The sequence below is a fragment of the Lagopus leucura genome, unplaced genomic scaffold (assembly GCF_019238085.1).
Source record: "Lagopus leucura isolate 7727_CA_CO unplaced genomic scaffold, USGS_WTPT01 Super-Scaffold_100043, whole genome shotgun sequence".
In the NCBI taxonomy this organism is placed as follows: Eukaryota; Metazoa; Chordata; class Aves; order Galliformes; family Phasianidae; genus Lagopus; species Lagopus leucura.
Genome location: NW_024962290.1, coordinates 2,036,189 through 2,059,711, shown reverse-complemented (window position 1 = coordinate 2,059,711; position 23,523 = coordinate 2,036,189). Strand labels below are relative to the sequence as shown.

The window sequence follows — 23,523 nt, the reverse complement described above, 5'->3', positions numbered from 1 at the left end:
GGTCCCTGGGGCCCACACTGCCCCCTTCCCAGTGCTTTTCCCACGCTGCTCCCCCTGCAATGAGGCAGCTGTGTGCGGGAGGATGAGGCTGTGCCTGGCCCTGTCCCAGCAGCTGAGATGCAGGGATGGGAGCTCCACGTCCTTCGCTGGCTCTGTGCAGGGCTGTGCTCAGCAGAGCGTCCCCTGAATTCAGCCCCAGGGCAGATGGAGCTGCTGGCTGCCCCCCCTCCCCGAGCTCACGTGGAGCAGTTCTACTTCTTCCCACGTTATCCAGAAGAGCCTGAGACCGCTCACAGTGACCCCATGGGTGTGATGGATGCTGAAACAGACTGAGGGCGAGTGCTGGGACCTGGTGCATGAAAATGCCCAGCAGTAAAAGCAGCACTCATCTGAGCTCGGTGCCTCTGGGGTTTCTGGGAATTGGGTTTGAGTCAGTTCCCAGTGCAGGCCGCCAGCAGAGTTTTATAGTAGCTCAGCAGTGATCACCTGCAACCCATCTCTCTGCCAGTGCATGGAGCAGCAACAGGAACAGCCTAATTAGCGTCCAGGCCAGGCCTAATGAGCCATGCTGAGAGCTGTGCTGCTGTGGCTGCTCCTGGCTGGGTTGCCTTCAGCTCAGCTCAGTGCTGTGCAGGGAGCAGCATTTGTGCATCAGCAGGCACAGAGCATGGAACGATGCCCCCCTGTCTGCAAGGTCCCACAGGGTCCCTGACCCAAAGGGCTGTGCTCCAGGAGGGCAGCAGCCAAGGAAGAGGCAATGATTTGTCAGAGGTTTGGAGCTGCAGTTACAGCCCAGCGCCCCTCAGCCACAGCAGCTCCCAGCACAGTGCTGTGTTTGCACACCAATGACATTTTCTTTGGGTGGTGCCAACATTCAAGGCCAAAAGCCGCTCCTTTAATCATGGGGTGAACAAGGAGCCCGTTGTGCTGGGGGTGCTCTGGCCCCATGCAGTGGGGCAGCAGCAGCTGTGGGCTGCGGATGGAGGCACAAAGGAGAAATTCACGGAGCCAAGCACACTGCACGCGTTATGGGGCAGCTCTGGGCTGCTCCCCAACAAAGCACTGCCTTCAGCCACTTCAAGAGGGGAGGAGGACACACAGGGGAGCGTTCCTGGATCTCCTGGCAGGAGGAGCAGCTGGGAGAGCTGTGCAGCACAGGGCTGAGCTCAGCCCTTCCCAAGGAGCATCGTGTGCTGCAAGAACTGGTGCTGCTTTGCAGCCAGAAGGATGTGAGCTCCGGATCAGGATGGCCACGTGAAACACTGGGAGCCTCAGCCATGCTCCTCTCAGCAGTGTGGAAGTCAGCAGTCGTTTTGCTCTTTGCTCTGAATGCCTTCCAGAGAAATCAGGTTCCCTGTAACCTGCCTGGAGTGACGATGGCACAGCTGAGTGACAGCTGAGCTGAGTGACAGCAGCCCTGCTGCCCTTCCTGCCCATGTGGGAACAAATCGTCACACAAATCAGCTCCAGCTGTGCACCTTTATGCAGCCTTTCCTATGCCCAATGTGTGTGAATGTAACATTCGGAGGGCCACAGACTCCCCACTTCACTCTGCATTTCTTCATTTCTCTTTGGGAATGGGCAGTGCCACTGCTGTGTCGGTGCAGCTTCAATTCAGGGCAGAGCTCACCGGGTCTGAAGCACAGTAAGCTGAGAGCTGCAGCTGTGCAGGAGCCCCTGTGGGCCACTCCTGTGTGCTAGATGAGGTTGGAAATGAGGGAGACCCAACGTTGGTCATCTCACATGCAGTCACCGTTGATCTACAGGACACCAGAAGGCTCAGCATAACGACAGGTGCACAGAGCAGAGGGCAGAGATGGGGCAGAGATGGGGCAGAGCTGCTGCACTGCTGGGTGCAGGGAGGGCCCTCTGGGAGGGCTGGAACAGCCACATGTGGGGCCAAGAAGACACCCTGGCCACCACCCACATCCCCACACTGCTGGCAACAGCCCTGCAGCTCCCAGCCCCACTCAGTGCCATACAGGGGTTGCAGTTGGGTTTTCTCCCCTGGACAACCCCCACTGCTGCTGTGCTGAGCTGAGCTGCATCCCTCTCTGATGGGATGCAGGGCTGCTGCTTCCTCACCTCCCTGCTGCTCCGCTTCCTCTTCCTTCGCGTCCCTCCCAGTGTTTATTCACTGCTCTCAGATGCTCTGTGAAAAGCAGAAGAAATGGGGGGTGGGGTTATTTTTAGAAGCTGCAAAAGGAATTCAACCCAAGGCAAATGCAATTACTTCAGGTTGCAAGCAGGCTTCTGAGCAGCGAGAATTATCTTTTAGATAGCAACTGGCCTAAAATCAGTGCCACGAAGCCATCATGCAATGAGAGCATCGTTCAACCATTTGAGAACATTTACAGGGGCCAAATGGGGTGGGAGAGGATGGACAGTGCTGGCTGCTGCAGACACCCAGATGGCAGCCCATGGTGTGCAGCGTCCCACCCCAGGAGCTGTGCATCCACTGCTGCTCTGGGCAGAGCCCCATGCTGCTCTCAGCCTGTGTGCTGTGGTGTCTCCAGAGCACATCTCTGCTGCAGGCTCTCCTTGATGCTATTCCTGGACCACTTTTAGGGCCCTCATGGCCCAGAGCTGCTGCTGGGCTGTTCCAGAGTGGGGATGGAGGAGGGGTGGGAGGGCTCCTTGTTCGGAGCTTTCACTCTGCAGTTGCAGAAGAGACTGAGCTCCATCTCTGCTCCTCTTCTCTGCCCCGGTGAGCGCAAAAAGGAGAGAAGGACTGGAGCAGATGATTAAAACAGTGAATAAAATGGCACAGAGGTCCGTAGGATGATGCTCCCCGACAGATTCACCCCCAAGTGCCACGCGCCCCACGCATGGCAGCCGCCCAGACTTGCTTAATCATCCCATTGTTTCTTTATAACATTAATTAAACATTCCTCTGGGATTGTTGGAACCTGATTAAATCGGGGTCTTACAAAAGCGGGTGAAGAATCCAAACAAGTGTGGGCTGGGTTTGCACGGCCTGATTTTACTCAACTGCATGCAGTCATCATCAACCAAAGCACACACGGATGGAGGAGTGGGGTGGCCTGAAGTTATTTCCATGGCACAGAGCTGGGGCCTCTGATGAATGGTGCCCTGGGCTTGGGGCTGCTGTGTGCCATGAAGCCCTGGGCTGGGGAATGGCTGGAGGGATGCAGAGCTTCCATCCATCACAGGAAGAGTTGAGCACATTGTTCCCAGCTGAGATCCGCGCATCCTGCAGCGATGGACTGCGAATTGCTTCCCAAATTATATGAGTAATTACAATCAATGAGAGGGTATCCTGTTAAATAACGTAATTAGGTGAGCGCAGCGGTGTTGGTGTTCTCCTGCCTGCAGACAGCTTTAATCCTCTCCTCACTGTCTGAGCACAAGGAGGGGTGGGGGCACCGTGTGGGGCCGTGCCCAGCTCTGCTGCAATGGTGTGGGATTCCATGGGGTCAGCACTGAGGATCCCATAGGGGAGCACGGTTTGGCCACTGGCCACCTGCACTGTGCTGACATGGGGATTTGCCCATCGTGTCCACATCTCATAGCACTGCAGAGAGGGCAAAGCCCAGCGGTGCTGGAAACTCTGCACTGCTTCCCTGCCCGCAGCTGCAGCCCCTTCTTCCCATCCCCATCCCCAGGACTGGGGCTGTCCCAGTGCAGAACTCCTCACCTCTACCTTAGGAACCACTGGGACAGCCAATTAGTGGGTATGCCAGGATTAATTAGTGTCAGCGTAATGGTTTGGAACCAGAGGGCTCAGTAAATGGACATCTTCAATTCCAAAGCCACTGTAGGTTTACTCTGCTCTCTTTCAGCTCGATGGCATAGGATGCTGAGTGCTACGAGTCTGTTTTATCCTAATCCTGCTCGTTTCAGGGCAGGGACTGAAGCCTCAGCCCATTAGGAGATACACAAAGATCTCTGCTCCTACACGGCAGTTCTGAACTCCAAGGGGCTCTGGGAAGGTGCAGGCATCTGGCCAGACAGCTCTCGCTGCAGGGCTGGGATCCACATTATTATTTTACAGCATCGTGTCCACGACTTCGCTCTCTCCCACAGGAAGCACAGAGAAGTCCTCAAGTCGGTGCTTATTTTTCCAGCTGCAGCACACAGGGAGATGAGAGTCCATGCCTTCTGCTCTTATTTTAAGCTTGTTTGTGATTTTCCGAGGTAGCGAATTGTTGCAAAGACGCGTCACATCAAATTACAGTTGTCACATTAAATCACGCGACGGCAAAAAAGAAAGAACCCGAGCCCCCGCTGGGAACATAATCCTCTCTGGTACAGATATGGGGAAGCATACCTTTGACATGCTGCAGCAATGACAGGTTGGTCCCAGGAGACCAAAGCATGGACAGCAGGGGCAGAGCAGCTGCTCAGCAGCAGTGCGTGGCACAGGAGCAGCAGTCGCAGCCAGGGCCTGGCAGCAGTCGGCTTCTGCACCGCTCTGAGCTGCATGCTGGCTGCTCATCTGGGTGGCAGTGGTCACTTGGGCTGCAGGGTTGGGGGGTGATGGCCTTCCCCACAAGCTTGAGGAGTTATGGAGCAGCAGCAGCTGAATAAAGGGACATAGAGAGACAACAAAGCAAGGTGCTGCTTTTGTGAGAAGCTCTGCTATCTGCCCAACAGCAGCACTGGTATGTGGGCAATGTTAAGAGACAGAGCGAGCAGCAAGCACAGAGGTCCTCTCCTGAATTCTTTTTGGCCCAGAAGACCTGGTGGGCTCGATCCAGGGAGCAGAAAACTTGGTACAAAAGTGGCCCCGACTCATTTCCACACATTAACATGCGTGCATTCAGCTCAGGCAGCTGCATGCATAAACGCCTGGTGAGCTGCCTCCGGGTGCAAGCTCTCTGTAATCGGGCTGGAACGGAATGAAAAGAGGAGGATGGGGAGGGCTGGTGCAGGCAGCGGGGAGAGCTGCAGCTGCACAGCACCACTGCCATCGCGGCAGCCAACGCTCTGTCATTGAGCTGGGAGTGACCTGGGACCTCGATTCTGCCTTCAGACGGGGCTGCTGCAACGTCCTCCGTCTGGAGCAGATGTGAAAGCATTCTGCAGTGCTCCTCCTGAGGCACACAGTGCTCTGTGCTCTCAGATCCTGCAGGTTGCTATAGACTGGAGAGGACAGAAATAGTGCTGTGGGATGGAGCGGCCCTTTGGAGAAAGAAGGCACTGCTCTGCTGTGCACAGTTGAGTCCCCTCCTGGCATTCCCCTCTCCACGCATCCTCCAGGGCTCCAGCTCCAGCTTTCACCTGTCACAGGCAGAGCAAAGGGACTAATTAAAACTGACAGCACGTCACGTTCGTTAGCTCAAGGTTCCAAATGTCACCCGCCAGCACCAACCCGGTGGTGTGAGCACAGGGAGGCCCCTGGCAGGACCCATCTCACATGGCTGCTAATGGGACCGGTGCCCACGCTGGGGTCCGGCACGCACAGCGCTGGGAGTTATGGTTCCAAGCTGCCCTTCAGCCTCTGCTTTTCTGCATGGGGATTGATTTCTCCTTTCTGCTCTCCAGCTCGCTGAAGGCCGAGAAACCTGAGCAGGTGTTTCTGACAGCAGGGCAGAGAACCACAAAAGCTGCAGGAAGGGACAGAAGCGGGCAGAAGGGCCATCCCCAGGTTAAATCCAAGGGCAAAACCCCATCCCCTGCAGCTGAGCAGGGATGGCACAGCTCCCAGCTGAGGGAAATCGGTGCCAGAAAGTGGTTTGTATGTGTTCTGTGAGAGCAGCCCAGGCTGCCCGCCAGCTGGAGAGGGCTCAGTACTTGATTAGAAATGCCACGTGGGTACAATCAACAAAAGGGAAGATAAACATATCCTCATCTGCAGAGACACGGGTGTTAAAGTGTGGTTCAGTTCTTGGGAGCTTAAAGGGGGAGAAGGGATTCTGCTGATGGTCAACAACTCAATGAAGGTGGTGGGGAACGTGTTGGAGTGAACAGAGCGGCACTGGGCTGTGAAGGATACGGATGTGACAGTTGGTTTCTTTCCTCATACCAGACTCAATATGAGGGGAACTGAGGGGAAATTGGTATGTTTGTCTGCACTCAGGAGCCTTTCTGGTTAGTGGGACACAGCAGTGCAGCAGTGGGACCACCAGGAGCAGTGGGGGGAGCAAGAAGGCAATGCCTGTGTTTGCCTTCCTCTTGCCCAGCGTCAGCCCACCCTCTTGTCAGACAACAAGCTGTGAAATGCTTTTGAAAACAGAGGCTTTTTAATTACAGGCACATTTGTGAGCCTTCTGGAGGCCATCTGACTGAGGGAAGCACACTGCGAGCATCAGTGCTGCCTGGGATGGGAGAGCATGGAGGCAGAGTGAGGAGCAGCCCTGGGAATCAGGGCACCAGATGGGAGAACCCAGAGCTCTGCACACAGTGATATGGGACAGACACAGCACTGCCCTGGGCCCACGGCACAGGCAGCAATGGGCAATGATGGGAGTTGCTGAGCAGCAATGGGCATTAATGAGCAGTGATGGGCAGCAATGGGCAGAAATGGGCAGAACAGGTTGCCCAAGGAGGCTGTGGATGCCCCATCCCTGCAGGCATTCAAGGCCAGGCTGGATGTGGCTCTGGGCAGCCTGGTCTGCTGGTTGGGGACCCTGCACACAGCAGGGGGTTGGAATGAGATGATCATTGTGGTCATCCCAGACTGTTCTATGATTCTATGACTCTACGAAATGGGCAGTGATGGGCAGCAATGGGCATCAGTGGGCAGTGCTGAGCAGTGCTGCTGCTGCCACCAGTGAGCACAGGACCGGGACCATCTTTCACACTGCCTCATTAACCCCCCCGTGTCTGAATGAATGTTATTGGTGTCAAATTAACTTCAGCACATCTGATTCCCTCTGGGCTTCGCACGCCCCAAGAATTGAGATTTCTAATAAATCCAAACTCCTGAGGTTCATTTTCGAGTGCTGCCTTCCACAGGGCAGGTTCATGGGGGAAGGTGGTTCTGTAATTATTGCACAGGGTTTGGTATTAATCGCACCTATCAAAGATGCAGAACACGGCCAGGACCTCATTAAAGACTGTCATCGTGCTAATTAGGTAGGTCTCATACTTAATAATGGGGAACTATTTCATGGCAGTTTCATGAAAAAAGAGGAGAAAAAGCCATTATCATTTCAGGAAAAGTCCCTGGAGAAGTGAAATGGTAATTCACAAATCCTCCCCACATCTATTAGCAAATCCTGCTCCGGAGACAAAAAGGGGTAGGGCGTCTGGCTCGGCTGATAGTCCTTATTGTCTGAATGCCTCTTAAGGAATATTAATTAAATATATATTTTTTTTCTCCCAAGAACGTGGAGATGCAACTACATTGTCTCACGATTTTCAAGCAGCTGTTTGAAGCCTGGATCATGCTCAGCTTGTCACTGTAAACACCCCAGAAAATCCTACTGCAATGCAAAATACCCTTTGGAGGTAGGCTCAGGGGTCAGAGAGGGCACACGGGCATCAGGAGCAGTGCTGGGCATGGGGTCAGCTGCCTGCACAGCCAGGGAAAGGGGGGAATTTGGTTCCTGGTTCTGGAAAGAGCTGTTGTGCTGCATTCTGCTGTTTGGTGTTGCTGCTGCTTATAGAAAGCTCCTTCTCTTTGCTGGTGGGAAAGGACCGGTGGGGACCGGGGGGAGCATATGTAATAAACAGGATGGATTGCTGATAAATAAAACACTGCAAAAACAGCTTTTCAGCATTCGGAGAAATGTGAGACAAAACAATCAGACCTGAAGCCCGTGAGGAAGGAAAACAAAAGCTGCTTGCAACTCAGGTTCCTGAAAAAGTGCTGAGCAGCACTGGCAGATGCTGACCCGCTCTTCTCTCCTTGTATGGGCAGAAGCAGGGCTTGCCTTGTGCCTATATTTAATTGCTGAGGGGAGAAAATATTTCTCTCTCCATGCCTCTCCTCCACCGGCCTGTGTGTCCAGGGAGGCTGGAAGAGTTGCACGTTTGAAAAACCAAACACTGCTGCTCCCACTCTTAAATTGGAATGAGCAGAACAGGTTTTTGCAACCCAACACCACAGAACTCAGCTGTGTGCTGAGCCCTCAGGACGTGTCTCCAGTGGGATGGGGCCTGCAGACACACGCCTGACCTCAGCTTCCATGCTGGGGTTTGGGTCTGGGGGCTGAGGCTGACATGCACGGTTTGGACACCGAAACCACGACACGGAGCGCTCCGTGTAGGGATGATGCTGCTTTATTGGTTGCTCTTGGAGAGCAGGACGCTGAAGAACTTGGTTCTTTCAGGACAGGGTTTGTACACCACAGCATAAGAAACAAAAGGATAACAAAGGTCTCTTGCAAAATTGTGTCACAGTGCAACGATAACAAGAAACATCCGTGGCAACGTTGTGTTGTGTCTCCATGTGACCCCTGGGAGAAGAGTGTGGGGAAAGAGGCAAAGCTCCTGAAATGGGCCAATGTCACAGCTCTCTGAGCACGGATCTCATCCTGCTGCTCTGTCTGCAGGGGAAGGAGAGTGCTGCAGGTAGAGCAGAGATGCAGCCTGGGTGGAAAAAAACAGCTGAAACACAGCAGAGCTGGGATCCAACACCTGCAGTGGGCGACTGTCTGAGTACGGCTGTCTTCTGAATTCAGAATTTTCCTTCCTTTCATAGAAGTCTTTTGGGGTCATCACTGCTGAAATTGTCAGGCTCGGAACCCAGTTTTAAGTGCATGCAAGCAGGAGAAGATTTTTCTTAAAAAATTATATGTATATTTGCACACTCATACACACACACACGCACACAGTGAACTTTGTCCTGCCGCTGTTTCGACCAGAGGTGACCTGAATCTGTCACTGAGGCAGGCTCTGGGAGCTGGCTCACCCCAAAAGCTGCCAAAGAAGCTGATGGTTTTCACAAACAGCTCCTGAGGGCTTTCAAGGGGCTGAGCCAGCAGAGATGCCATGCGCTGATGGCCAAAGCCACAGCTCACTCCATGGGGAGCTCTGCCTGCTCGGTCGTGGCAGGGCACAGCGCACGGCCTCAGTCCCTGGTTTGGAAGATGCTTGGGGAAGCCATCGACCAACTCAGACCCACACAGCTGTATTGATATCAAACCCGGACTGGGTGTAGTCTACAGTATCACGGACTTTCTTGGTGCCCATTTTAGGTTTCTCCATATGGCTTTCCACTTTCGGGCACCTCTCCGCTTTGCTGTGATGGTTCTGGATGTTCCCATGAAGAGGGAAGTAAAATGTCCCCTTGAGTTTGTTTGTCTTTTTGGGTCTCTTAGAAATCTCGGGCTGCTTGCCTTCAGGCGGCAGCCAGCAAGGCTTCTCCTTGAGAAGCCGATCCCGGTCTGGCCGAACGCTCCTCAGGAACTTCTTGAAGATGTTGGCTGTGAGGGAGAACTTCCTGCAGAGCTCCTGGGACCTGCCAGCAGACAGCGATGCTTCGCTCTTCTCCCCCTTCTTGTCCAGCTCTGGCAGGTCCAACCAGTTCCCAACCAGGTCGGCGAAGATGTTATCTCCCAGGACCAGGGGCTGCCTGTTTCTGCTCTGGGACATGAGGGAGGATGTCCAGTCACGGCTTTCATCACACACAGTCCATCCCCCAGCCATGCCTTGGCTGCTGCACTCAGACGTCCTGGGATGTGCGCGCTCTGTTCTGGCTGGAGCTGAGGAAGGTCCCTTGGAGCTGGAGCTGTCCTGGCTGCAGGAGGAGGAAGAGGAGAAAGAAGAGGGGATGGCGTCTCCGAGGCGGCCACTCTCTGGGAGTGAGGTGGGACGGGGCAATGCTGGCTGTGGCACAGAGCAGGTGAGGGATGAAGGGCTGCAGCCCCCAGCTCCTGCTCTGCTCTGCGGCCGCTCCTCCGGCCCCTCTGTGCCACCCTGACAGTGCGGGTGCTGCTCAGGGACGGGGCCTCGGCCCCCCGAGATCTCCAACTGCTCCAAAGCTGCCTGGACCTGGAGCAGCTTTAGCTCCTGCAGTGCGCCCATCATGCAGTTCATCTGCTGGTGCAGCCCGTCGCCAACCTCCTTCATGGACAGCTGTGGGAAGAAGCAGGCACTTGTCAGTGTCTGGGAGCCCCAAAAAGCAGCAGAGCTCCCTCCCCTCCCCTCATCCAAACACCGCACGGAACGGCCATCGGATACGTCCCAAATTCTCCAGGGATTTGAAACAGTTTAAAAATAAGTCAGACCCTCTGGAAACAAGAGAAGCTGACAGAAGAAGGGGGGGTGTTGTGACCTGACAACAAAAACAAATAGTTGGAGATGGCAGGAATCGCCTGGCAGAGCCCCAAGGCGCAGGGCTGGGAGCAGCCGGGCTGCCTGCAGCTGGAGCCTTCACTGCTGCTTTTGTTTGCTCTGCACTGTGCAGCGAACAAACGGAAATCAGGAGTGGGAATAATGAGACTGCGCCTTCCCCTGAGAACTGTTTCTATACCCAAAGTGCTACAGTAAACGGAATCCTAGTGAGGATCACACATCACTACACAATGCCTGTTGGGAGCTGAACTCTCTCGTTACAGGCACTTCTCAGTGGAGGACAAAGAAATGTCGACGGACTTGAAATTTTGGAGGTAACATCGAACAAAATCCAAACTTATTTCCAGGAAGGCAGCAACCTCCTTGATTCCCACGCTAGGAACATTAGCAGCAGTTCTGCTTTATCCCTGAAATTTGCCATACAGACTTAACTTCCCATGCTTGAGAAACTCCAGTCGTTTTTTTTTCCAGAGCTTCTACATTCCCATCTTCTTTTGCTCCGCTGCTTTCTCTTTAGGTAGGATCTGGATCACATTCCCAAAGCTGTGCCATAAAACAAATGGGCGATACTTTCCAACAGCTGCCACTTCGGGGAGGGGATGGGAAGGAGAGGGAGAGCAGCAGGGGCTGGGGCTGGAGGTGCAGACGTCGCATCCATGCAAGGTGGTTTGCAGAGCAGATTAGCGCTGTCTAGGAAAAGCTTTAGCCTACGCTGCCAGAAACAAACCCTTTAAAAGGCTCACTGCATTTTTTTTCTGTGTAGCCATAGATCTTTTAAGTTTAAGGTGAAGGACAGCTGCGCCTTTTGTTCAGCTTCACCATCTCCAGCTTTAGCTTTTTACCTCTCCTTCGCTTTTGCTTAACTGAATTCAATTATTTGCTCCATTTCCATTTCCCAGACCTGAGCTTTATGCCAGAGCAGCCAACAAAAGCTTTGCCCTTCTGCAACAACCCGAGTCCAAAAGCAGCAAGCTCCACACCAGTTTCTGAGCACCAACCTCTGCCTGCACTTCACCACCCAGAGCCAAAACCAAGCCAGCAGACTGCACTGATTCTTCAAAGCCTCCCTCCCAAGAAACACAGTCATCACTCAGAACGAATGCGCTGCCCATGAAGACACAGAGAAGCTCTCGCCCTCCCAATTACTGCCCGGATTCCCCAACTATCTCATTTTTTAACACCAGCAAAGAAACCTCTACTTCTGCAGATATGCAAATAGTGCCCCACTTCCAGACTAACAGCTCTCGGGTTACCAGCACAAAAGCTGAGGCCATATGTTCTACAAGCCTCAGACGAAACTATCACCTTACCTCTCCAGATTTGCTGTAATGCTTCTCGTCCTAACCTTTCTCGCCTTATTAATGGAAGTCTGTTTTATCTGGGGCTTTGCAAAAAGCTGGATTTGGAGCTGGCCCGGCCCCCCATTGGCTGCCTCTCATCAAATCCCCTGCAGGCACCGCGGCGCTGAGTGACAAGGGTCCTTGGTAATGACTGGGCTGATCAAACCCCAGCATATGCTGGCCGGCTCCACTGCTCACCTCATTGATTCAATTAACTCCCCCATGATGGGTGGCATCATTACAATGCATGCCTCATCCGGCGAGGCTTTATTAAGCATTAATATTTCATGGGCAGCATTTGTCATCCGTGTGATCGTCTCTCACAGATGGACTCATCCTCCCCCCAGGATGGGGTCTGAGCCCCAGAGCCCCGTTCCAGCACTTCCCTCATGCTGGGAAGTGAACCTGAGCAAAGGAGCCAATGCCAGCCTGGGGAGTGTGAGCCCCTGGAGAAGCAGCACGGCCCTTTTCCTCTGCAGAGATGCTCTCCCCTGAAGGATGGTGAGGTTTGGATGCTGATTTTGGGGATGGCTGCAGTGTCCCCCCTGGGAAAAGGAACTGATCCCACTTTCACCAAAAGGATTGCAAAGGCTTTTAACTCTGCTTGCAAACGCTGCTGAAGATTCAGGTTGTGGAAGTTGGAAAGACAATAAACCCCAATCCGACAGAAGCCTGCACTGTCTTCTGCTGTTCACAGTGTAAGATCAGCACTGAACGAAACCCAGCCCAAGTGAAGTCACTGACTGGAGATCATTGTGCAGGGCCTTGGATCCCATCCACTTGTAATTACTCTGCGGTAATTAAGAGTACGCACCCTGGAGAGAGAACTCTGGGGAGGAAAGTTTCTTCCCTCGTGCCTAACAGCCATTCCCTCCCCTCTGCCAAGAAGATCTCACCTCCCCAGGTTCCCTCTCTGCGGCTCTTTGGGCTTCAAGCAGTGGAAACAGAAATACCTCCCCCAGAACACAGTGCTGGCCAGGGGGTGAAGTTAAGCAACCTGGGCTGTTGGACGAGCCAGGCTGTGCAGTGACACAGTGGAAAGGATGCTGGCTGTGAGGTGCTGGGAACACAGGGCTGAGCACAGAGCCCGAATGTGGCGTGAAAGGAATTTAAGTGCAACTTGAGACAGAGCGTGAGTGTGGCACAAACCCCATAGAACCCTCATCTGGCACAGAGCCCCTGCCTGCACTCACAGAGGTTATGCAAGTGGCTTTATGTAACCCGGGCACTGTGGGCAGCAGGAGATGCTCCGCCTCGTGCTCCTGTGAGCTGCAAATCCCAGCCAGAGCACAGGGGAAGGGGCTTCAAAGCTTCACCTCTGCTTCCAACAAAAGACAGATGGGAACTGCGACAGCTCATGGGCGTTCAAATGTGTCAGTTAAAGCTGGATTGCCTCAAACTGCATCTCAAAATCCATTATTTCAGAACATTTCCCTAAAAAAATGGCATGGAAGAGTTTTACTCCTGGAGCAGCCACAACTGGTTTACGCAATTTATAAATCAATGAACCTCCCCCGGCTAATTAACACTGCAGGATGACAACTCGCCCCAAGGAGCCCTTTCACATGTGCTGGCATTTTAACAAATTCAAACCCAAATACCTCAGATGTGTGAAAAAGGGAGATTCCTGCAGCTGTTTCCCACCCCACAGATCAATTAACTTTTTAAACTCATCCAGGGATGGAAGTTTTTCCTAGTGGCATCTAATAGGCTGTGGATGCCCCATCCCTGCAGGCATTCGAGGCCAGGCTGGATGTGGCTCTGGGCAGCCTGGGCTGCTGGTTGGCAACCTGCGCATAGCAGGGGGTTGAAAAGAGATGAGCGTTGTGGTCTTTTTCAACCCAGGCCATTCTAGGATCCCAGTGAGTGCCTGCTCAGTCCCTCTGTGCACTGCCTGCTCAGGGCTGCAGCTGAGGCGGAACTGGGAAGAGCTCTGAGCATGGCTGTGTAATGAGGAGGAAGACAGATGTCCGGCTCTGAGGTAAAAGCAATGCAACAGGAGGAAGCTATTCCTGAGAGGAACAGGAAAGAGCAAACGGCAAATAGCAGCTTGTCATAATAGGGCTGATAGGCAACAGAACCAGACAGAAACAATTGGTATTTAGAGGGGGTGACCTAATGGAGACCAAAATTATTTTAGAAGTGCTGAGCTGATCACATTGTTTCCGTTTCTGTTCGGGTCACTGTGATTAATCTTCTGCAAGCTGGAACTGTCCCAGCTCAGGTCTGCACTGTGCAGGGAGCTTCCCTCCAGCTGTGCTCTCTGGATGCTACGGCCTGCAGTGTTCTGCCTGTCCTTGAATTTCTTCACATGGATTTCAAGTCATCTTTACCTCTTTTCCTTCCAGAGTAAATTAGGGTGTAAACCGTGAGCGTGCATCTGAAAGAGGAAGGAAGGATGCTGAAACTTTCCCAAAGGTTTTCCCAGGAGGTTAAGCAGATCTCAAGCAGATGTTACCCGTGAAAGACACGGTTCACAGCACTTAGTTAGCTGTCCTCCTTACCCTGCTTCTTTCCGTTCAATTGCAACTGCCATTTGTAATGGCAGTTTGCAGCCCAGCAGCCTGCCTGCACTGGGGTATCATAAACATTCCTGAACACATGCAGATGTGGTTTCAAAAATACAAGAATCCAATGCAGTCATCTTCGGGAGTCCTCCCTAGAAATAAGAGGATCAGGCTCAGGGTTGCACATGATAGGAAATCTGCTCCTGAGCTTTCTGCCCTCCTCCAAAGCAACACCAAGGAGGGATTCTGCCATAACCTCCCAGGTGCCACCCCCAGAGGCGATGGAACCTGCAAGAACTGAGCTCTTGATCAGCACAAATGATGCTGTGATTCTACCTGCTGACATCACTGCACAAGCCCAGGCCTTGGTGCCCATCACTGACACCTGGTCTGCTGGACCTTCCTTGTGGGACAGCACTAACGAAGGCACAGAGGATCCTTTCTGAGTGTGACAGTTACCAGAATAGGACCCACTGTGAGACAGTACAAAATAATTGGTTGTAATTTTCATACAGAACAAATGTTCTATTCCTGTAAGATATTCATAGCACGAAACTCTGTCTCCCAAGATGTACATTAATACAAGGAGGGACTTGGAACTCTCCATCAGACTCAATAATTTGATGCATTTATAACGCAAGCGCAATGAGGACATTCAGAAGTTCAAGTCAGAAGGTTTTTTTTGTTGTTATTTGTTTTAAATATCTACCAAAACCACGAAAAAACAAAACAAACAAACAAAAAAAACAACAACAACAACAAAAAAAACACAACAGAAAGCCAAGAAAGATGAAGGTGCTCAGATCCAAGCTGCAGCTCTGGCCAACTTGACTGTGAGCCCTCACCCAACAGCCACACAAACCTCAAAGGCAAGACAAATCTGCCCCATGGACATAGCAGCCCCTAGCCAGAAATAATAAGTGATTTATTCTTCTGATTGTGGAGGAGCCTGGAAATCCCAACCCCATTGTACTACGCTGAAGTTACTATGTATAAATGCAGGCAATCTCTGTGTCATTCAGATTACAGAGGTAAGGCCATCTGCAGCATGAGACGTGCAGATGAAATTCTGGAAGGGCTGCAAGCACACACTGCTGGCTCCAGTTCAGTTTTCCATCTACCAGGACCCCTCGGCAGAGCTGCTCTCAAGGAATTCTTCCAGTCTGTACCCACACCTGATGGTCCTGGCCCAAGTGCAACTTCACACTTGGCTCTGTTGAACCTCATTAAGTTCACATGGACTCACCTTCAGAGTTCATCAAGGTCCCACTGATGGCATCCCTTCCTTGTGTGCCATATCAACTGCGGCACTCAGCTTGAAACTCGGGACCTCAGAAAGCCTGATGCCCACAGCCTTCTGTGTAGAGAAGTTATTTGCTGGGAGAGGAAATACTAAGAACAGTTGGAAAGCCCAACCAGCCGCAGCACTGAGATCAGTTTAGAAGCAAGCTGAACTGAAGGAACTGACAGAGCACCTGGTGCTACAGGAAGAGGTGAACACTTGCAGACAGAAAACATGAGCAGCCCTGCAGAGTCTCACCCAAGCACTGCAGACACAGGTGGGGCACCTTTAGACACGTGAAGGTTGGAAAGAGCACTAAAAACCATTGAGTGCAACCTCCAGACCATGCCTGTGACTGCTGTAGACCATGCTGGTGTGACACCCAGCCTTTTCTTGGTGACTCCACCTCCCAGGGCAGCCTGTTCCAATGCATCACTGCTCTTTCTAAGAAGAAATGTTTCCTAGTGACCAATTTGAACCTCTTCTGGCACAACTTGAGGCCATCACCTCCCATCCTATTGCTGCTTAGTAGGACATCCAGACCCCGGCGTCCTTCCCTGTGCGCAGCTGGTTGGTGATGCCCAGCTAAATGCTCATACATTACTAGTGAGATAACACTCAGCAGCTCAAAAAGCTGAGATACTTCTGTGCCTCAGGAGGATCTTTGCAGACTCAGAGTCTGGCTGCTAGTCTTTTGGTATTTAGTTTAATTGCATTAATGGAAGTTGTGTAAGTGCTGTGGCAGGTTTCATGACTGCCATACGAAGGACAGATGCCAGAAGGAGTGGCAGAGCATGACGTACCTCCATGCCAGCCTTACAAACTAGAGAGGTGAACAAAGTCTCTGTATCTTATGTGCAGAGGCTGAGGGGTGGTGAGCTGACCCAGCGGGTGCTGAGCTGCTCCTGAGGTCGGTGCCAGCCCTAGGATGAGGCCACAGCGTCAAGAATGGATGCAGCTCCACGCTGGGCTCACGTGTGGCTGTGATGAATGGCTGTGTCAGCTGAGCTGTGCCTGGCTTCACAGTGCCTGTGAGTGGAAGCTTCTGAATGAATTCCAATCAAAGGGACACCACACATGCCAGAAACTATCGGCTTACAATGGAAAACATGCAATAGGAATATGAGCGTTCTCATTAAGTAAAATGGGCCAAATTTATCTTCAGGAGCTGCTGTGAGAGGCCTGGGGGGCATTCCCAGAGCCTGACACTGAGGCTGGGTGTGCATGCCTGGACCCATGCTGCTCTGTGCCCTGTCTGGCAAAGGGCTGGGTGAGCTCAGCACACAGCTGTGCTGGGATATCCAGGCACAGCAGCCTCAGCCAGGCACACAGTCACTTCAGTACGGTCTTAATACACAAAACAGGGACAAAAAATAATTATCAGAGCTGGAATCTTCGAATCCCACACTGATGGGGGATAGAGTTGCACTGGAAGATAACCTTTCCTTGTGAACTGGGAGATGTGCCAACATAAAAAAAAAAAAAAAACAAAACAAAAACAAAAAACCCTTCTCAAAACCAGCAAACAGCTGTGATGGTTGAAACTGGAGCAAACTTGTGCAGGTCAGGAAGCCTCACACCTCTGCCTTGTGCTGCCCAGCTCCTCAGGTGCACAGCTGCCCCCATCAGTACTCCTCCCTGACCATATCTGCTCCTGCACACACTGCAGATCCCTGCTTCTGAACTGGATGCTCTCTGACCAGGCTCCCATTTAGCTGCACAGGGGGCAGCTGTTGTCTCTATCTGGCAGCGCAAACAAACGGAGTCCTTCCCACACGAATCTTGGTTCTGGTGCATTTAATGTCTGGAGGCACGACCTGCCATGTAATGAAGAAAGTGGCAGGAAGGCAGGGTCAGGAGGCTCTGTTCCCACTCGCCATTGAGCGCAGATGGCCCCAGCTGTCTCTTGCCCTGCTTGCCGGTCTTTAAAGAAACATTAATCTATTTTAATTCCAGGCTATCTTGACAGTATTGATTTTTAAAAGCTATTATTGCTGAGGATATCACTTACAGTTATTTTAATTAATACAGACCTCCCACCTCCAGTAAATCACTGCTTGCTGGCATCACTGATGACAGCAGTGCTTTTGGAGCACCCTGACATGGCTGTGCTGGGCAGCACCAAGATAGGAATTTCTGGCTGAAATAAGTTTTTAAAGTGACAATACTCTGGCTAATAAAATGCAGCTCAGGGAATGAGATGTACGTATTGCTAAGACAAAATGCAGGGTTAGTGATGTTATTCTAGGCACGTTCTTTTGGACGCTACTCATTTAATCCATCTTGCTCAGATTTTAAAGACCTTCCAGGTTACACTGTGCTGAGGCTCCAGTGGACCTCGGCGTGTCTCTCTATTGACTCAGCACTGTTGCTTATACATGAAACACTTCCTGTAATTCATGAAGGATAGGAAAACCGTGGGTAAGCCCCTGTCACAGAACTCTATCCGAAATCACCATCCTGTTAAGCCCTACACCAGAAACTTCACCTACCCGTTCTGCTTTGCCTCGTCTTCCCCTTTTGTTCTCGTTATCTATTTATCGGATCGCTGCACTGCTCCCCAGACAAACCTCCGAAGACGATCCATAACGCAGCAATTCATCCCGCTGCTCCATCCCCAGCAAAGCCCCGAGCACCAACAATGCCCGGCTCGCAGACAAGCCCCAGCAAGTTCTAGCAGCGAGGTTACAATCCGAATCCGAGCGAGAAAACAGCGCTGATTTACGACAAAGGCTTTCCTATTGAAGAAGAGGTATTTTTCCAAACGTCTGACGGCTGACAACCGCACGCTTTCTTCGCATCATTTTGATTCCTGCCAACTTACTCTTCTCGCACGCTCCCACAAACGCTTCTTTGATTCCCGATCTTCGCTGACAGCCGCTTCTTTTTCCTTTTTCCTTTTTAAAGCGCCCGCTCGCCCCGCCGGACGCGGACGGCCCCGCCGCTCCCCCGGCCCCGCGCGTCCCCGCTTCGCCCCCCGCCCGCCGCCCCCTACCAGCTCCTGCTTCAGCCGCCGCAGGTGCTGCTCCATGGCCGGGCTCAGCGCTGCCCCTCCATGCGCCGCTCCGCGCTCCGCCTGCACACGGCGGGGAGGGGAGGAGAAGGGAGAGAAAGGGAGGGGGGTCCCGGCGCTGCCCGCCCCGCGGGGCGGCCCCAACCCGAGGCCGATGCGTGCGGTCACGGCGCGGCGGGGCGGCCCCGCAAACCCTCCGCTCTGCTGGCGTTGGGTCCGGGCGGTGCGGGGAAGGGCGATCCGCAGCTCGTGGGAGGGGGATGCCCTGTCCTGCCCTGCCCGCAGCGGGCGGTGAGGGGCTGCACAGGGACCCATCCCACCGCCAGCGCGCGAGGCGGTGCGCAGAACCGCTCCTTGTCACAGAATCACAGAACGGCCAAGGTTGGAAGGGAGCTCGAGGATCGCGAAGCTCCAACCCCCCGCCACACGCAGGGCCACCAACCTCCACATTTCATACCAGCCAAGGCTGCCCAGGGCCCCATCCAACCTGGCCTTGAACACCTCCAAGGATGCACGGGGCATCACAGCCTCTCTGGGCAGCTGTTCCAGCACCTCACCACTCTCACAGCAAAGAACTTCCCCCTGACATCCAACCTCAATCTTCCCTCCCTCAACTTCCAACCATTTCCCCTTGTCCTGCTGTTATCTCTCCTTTCAAAGAGTTGATTCCCCTCCTGTTTGTAGGCTCCCTTTAGGTACTGCAGGCTGCAATGAGGTCACCCCGCAGCCTTCTTTTCTCCAGGCTGAACAAGCCCAGCTCCCTCAGCCTGTCTTTGTAGGGAGGTGCTGCAGCCCCCTGATCATCTCTGTGGCTCCTCTGGACGCTCTCACTGTCCTGGGAAAGGATGCATTTCACCCAGAGGGTGGTGAGGCACTGGAACAGGTTGCCCAAGGAGGCTGTGGATGCCCCATCCCTGCAGGCATTCAAGGCCAGGCTGGATGTGGCTCTGGGCAGCCTGGGCTGCTGGTTGGTGACCTGCACACAGCAGGGGGTTGGAACTGGATGATCATTGTGGTCCTTTTCAATCCCAGTCATTCTGTGATTCTATGATTCTATGACTCTGCTTTGCTGTGCACAGTGTTGCTGGCCGCCTCCCTGCACAGACACACAGACACAGGAGCCAGGAAACACCTCCAGAGCTCCATACTGGGCTTGGCGGCTGCACTCCATTTGGAAGGCTTTGAATTTTATTTTTTTTTCTTCCCCAACGTTTCTCACATAATTTTATGTAGGTATTGTTTGTTCTCTGCTCCTGTGCACAATGTATTGTTGGAGTAATAAACGCTGAGTTCCCTGTGCTGGCTTAACAAGGCTTGTGTGAATCATTCTGCAGTGGGAAAGAACTTGATGGAATGAGCGATACTGCTCTCTGCTCTCACGTCTGGGGTGGGAGACAATTGCTTGCTTTCTGCTGTAAATGTCAGCACTGTCAAAGACCGACTGCAGCCTTTGCTCTTCAGGTCTTTAATTCTTTTGAAGGAAAGCATTTTTTATTGTTAGTGACATTTTTGTTTGTAGAAGTCAGCCTTGGTGCTTCTGAAAGCTGACCTTTGTGTCAAAACCCAACTTAAATAGCAAGTTGGTGTTCTGGGCTTCCATGTATGTTCAGGAAATGCTCAGAAATTCGCATTTGCTGATCCTTCCAGCATCTCTCCCATTACCGTTCAAGATTCCCAGCCTTTTTCTGCAGGATTTCCATGTCCTGCCTACAAAGGGAGGCACCAAACTCACGCCTGTTTCCAAGGTTTTGTAGGATGTGTGGCAGCAAAGATATTAACGCATTAAAGAAATGGCCTTATCAAAAAGTTAATTGCTTCTAACAGCACGCTGGGAGGTGAGCAGGACACCTGCCAGGCCTGATCTTCCCTAAGGTCTCAGCCAACTGGCCCAGCCATCACCTTCTCTTGCAGTCTGGCTGGGTTCGTTGGCCAGCTGGATGCTCCCCAAGGCCCAGGGCTGGGGGATGTTGCTCCCCTGCCTATCCAAGCATGTCAAGTGTCATATGGCAGCTCTGAACAGCCAGTCAGTGGTACAAAATCAGAAAGATGGCATTGTGTGGAGAACACGGGCTGGAACGCCTGCCTCCACCAATTATTCATGCTACACCGAAAGATCCTCCCTCCTCTTTCTGTGCTTTCCTGAAGGGTCTGTTTGCAGGAGGACTCAGCCCCAGATCTGAGGTTTCTGCCTTGCTTGGGTGGCTCAAGATCTTTCTCAAAACAGGGAGCAAAGTTCCATAATTTACTGAATTACCTCTGAGCTGTAAAGTAATATTTAGATATTACACCTTCCCTGTGGCTTGGCACCAAAGCTTGTACTTGTAATTCATAAGTAGGCCTAGGTTCAGCAGTTTTGAGCTGAAAAGTGATCAAGTGCTTAATTTATCCAAGTCAGCTTTGAAACAATGGTATTTGTAGGTGCCCTTTTACATTTGGCGGGGAATGGACTGAAGCAGCCATCAAGAGGGAAGGGCTATTTACGAGGGTGGATAGTGACAGGACAAGGGGGAATGATCTTAAATTGAGACAGGGGAGCTTTAGGTTGGATATTAGGAGGAAGTTTTTCCACCCAGAGGGTGCTGAGGCACTGGAACAGGTTGCCCAAGGAGGCTGTGGATGCCCCATCCCTGCAGGCATTCAAGGCCAGGCTGGATGTGGCTCTGGGCAGCCTGGGCTGCTGGTTGGGGACCTGCACACAGCAGGGGGTTGAAATGAGATGATCATTGTGCTCCTTTGCAACCCAGGTCATTCTGTGATTCTATGATTCTATGATTCTATGATTCTAAGATTCTGTGTCTTCTGTTCTCCAGGTTTGCTGTGTCTACACAAAGGAGGCTGCTGCTGAGCACTGCAGTTTTGGCATCTTAAAAAACGGCATGAAATCAGATCAGGGATTATCCCAGGCATGGCACTCTCTCCCCATGGTTTCCTCTACAGCAGTTGTTTGTTTATCATTATTTTAAATGGTGCTTCTCCCAGTGCTTGGAATATTCCAATATAAAACAAACAAAAACCAGCATACCTCTAATTATTGGAAGCATTGAATCTAAGTTGAGCAATACTGCATTTTTCAGCATGCCCAGCATCCAGGACCTATTGCACATGTCCATGGCAATGTGCTCCAGAAAGCTCTGTCACAGTTGCAGGACTGAGCTTTGTGATCTGCCAGCAGATGAAGAGCAAAGAGGTTTTAGCTTCTGCTTGGCTCCTGTTTAAGGTCAGTGTTCTGGTCAGTTTCTTAGCCTCCAGGATTGCATATGTCCAGCGAGGCTGATGTAGAAAGGAGCAGAATATCCGTGTGCTCCAAACTAACGGGAACCTGGAAGAGAACGGGAAAACGAGGAGCATTTCCTCAGTGGGATTTCCCCACAGCCCAACATTTGGGTTCTCAGTGGGGACAACACTGCAGGCTCTGCTCCCTTCCGCTCCGCAGCAGTGTGAGCAATGAGCAGATGGTGCAGCGTGGTGGAAAATCAGGACTCCAAGAAAGCACAGAGTTGAAAGCAAAACCCCCTTCAGCAGAAAGCAACGTGGCTTATTTCAGCATAAAATGAAAAATTGAGATCCTTGGGCAAAAAATAGAATATGCCTTCAGAGCTGTACCCACTTACGTGAACTGCCTCGTTCCTTCTCGATGGAGAACACATCTATCCCTTCACAGCTGAGGGCTTCCTCATCTCATTTGTTGTCTTTCAGTTCATTGATCTTGTTCCTCAGCGCTTTCACGAGGCTGTTCTTTGTTGAACGAACAACCGGGCTTATCTCTGAATTTTCTTCTTTTTACTTTATTGCACACCGAAGGCGAATCTTTCAGAATTTCTTCTCGCTGAGGCTTCAGCGTGACCTAAATTGCATCCATCGCCTTTAAAGTCCACTGGGCCATAAGCAGCCAGCCAACGTGGGTAAGAATATCAGATCAAAAACTTGGATTCTGCTTCTATATTTGTGCATTAAGTGGCGACTTACCCCTGAAAACAGAACCATTTATTCCACGGGATTGTTTGTTGTACGCAGTCTCTGCACTTGTGGCTCTTGAATTCCTCTCAGGCCCATTCCCTGCTATGCCTGCAGCCCTGAAGTAAAGGCTCTCACAGCCACAGTTGGGCTCCAGCCCCCAAAACTCCCCGGCCAGCACTGAAGTGTGGGGTAAGTGCCAGGGCAGCAGAACTGCTGCTCTCACTGTGCTATCTGGAGCTCCAGAACGATTGGATTACAGCTCGGCTGGCTGCATTTCTGTGACCTACATCATCTTCATACTAGCTGAAAAATAATTTAGCAAACCTTCGTATAAAAGCTTATCCAAGATTAAAATGAGATGAAATTTATTTATTGCAAACTCTGGGCAGTCGCGGTAAGCCCCTCATCACTGCCATAGCTGAAATAGTTTATCCGAGCTGATATTCTGATGCTTCTTTTTGTGACTCCGTAATGTTATCATACCTAAAATGCAATCCTGCGTTATACTTGCCGTTCTCTAACATAAAAACCAACATTATTTTTTTAAGACATGGGAGGCTTACTAGCTCTCATTTAATTGCAAGCCTTGAGTAATAACAAAAAGGTAACGTGTATCTGAAAACCAAGAGCTTGCTCTGACTTTATTAACTTTCTCCTCAGAAATATTCAGCTGTGGGAAAGGATAACACGTGTGTTTGTGTATCTGTGTGTGAGCGTGACCTCTGCTCCTCACCTCGTTCAGCACCCACCGCGTTAGGCTCCAAACAGCACAGATAAATAATGCAGGGCCCTTGCCTGGGACAGCTTGCTATTTAATTCATGCGTGCTGCAGAGAAGGGTCAGAAAAAGACTGGAAGTGGAATGTGGGAAGAATAAAACAGTAACGTTCTGTCTTTCTAAGTCATGGTCATTAAAGATGGAATGGGGGAATTTGGTGGAGTGACAAGATGCTTGCTTACTGCCCCTCTGGCACTATGCATGTTTTTGGGCATTCCCTTCCAGATCATTATTAATTGTGCATGTGAGGTCTTTCAGTCTGGAAGTAGCTGCATCAGTGCCTGCTTCTGCAGCGGTGGTGAATATGAATCCACTATCTGTGTTAACATCAATGGTACTTTCACTGTATGGAGAACACACACAGTTACTATGGCAGTGTAAACACAAACACATGCTGCGCTCCTCAGAGTGATTTCTATGTGCTGCAAAGCACAGAGAATG

General features: G+C 51.8%; 1 protein-coding gene and 1 long non-coding RNA gene across 3 annotated transcripts; both read right to left on the bottom strand.

Annotated features, from left to right (window-relative positions):
* Positions 1–4,457: 4,457 nt before the first annotated feature.
* Positions 4,458–5,454, bottom strand: LOC122187153. The gene is made up of 2 exons (XR_006181248.1): positions 5,336–5,454; positions 4,458–5,244 (listed from the first exon to the last, which is right to left on the bottom strand). It is a non-coding gene; the product is annotated as an uncharacterized LOC122187153 (long non-coding RNA).
* A 2,714-nt stretch (positions 5,455–8,168) lies between these two features.
* Positions 8,169–18,425, bottom strand: INKA2 (inka box actin regulator 2). Of its 2 annotated transcripts, none has more exons than XM_042884421.1 (2): positions 18,331–18,425; positions 8,169–9,987 (listed from the first exon to the last, which is right to left on the bottom strand). In XM_042884421.1, the coding sequence occupies exons 1-2, from the start codon at positions 18,364–18,366 to the stop codon at positions 9,025–9,027; spliced, it is 999 nt and encodes a 332-aa protein (XP_042740355.1). In that variant the 5' UTR covers positions 18,367–18,425; the 3' UTR covers positions 8,169–9,024. The 2 variants fall into 2 exon arrangements, with proteins under 2 accessions (XP_042740355.1, XP_042740356.1); XM_042884422.1 differs by lacking the exon at positions 18,331–18,425 and adding an exon at positions 17,828–18,220.
* Between the last annotated feature and the right edge of the window lie 5,098 nt (positions 18,426–23,523).

Bases quoted from the DNA above. Each gene is read 5' to 3' on its own strand.
- INKA2 (XM_042884421.1), bottom strand. From the start codon at position 18,366: ATGGAGCAGCACCTGCGGCGGCTGAAGCAGGAGCTG. The intron at 9,988-18,330 runs GTAGGGGGCGGC...TTCTTCCCACAG, and splicing joins GGCGGCTGAAGCAGGAGCTG to CTGTCCATGAAGGAGGTTGG.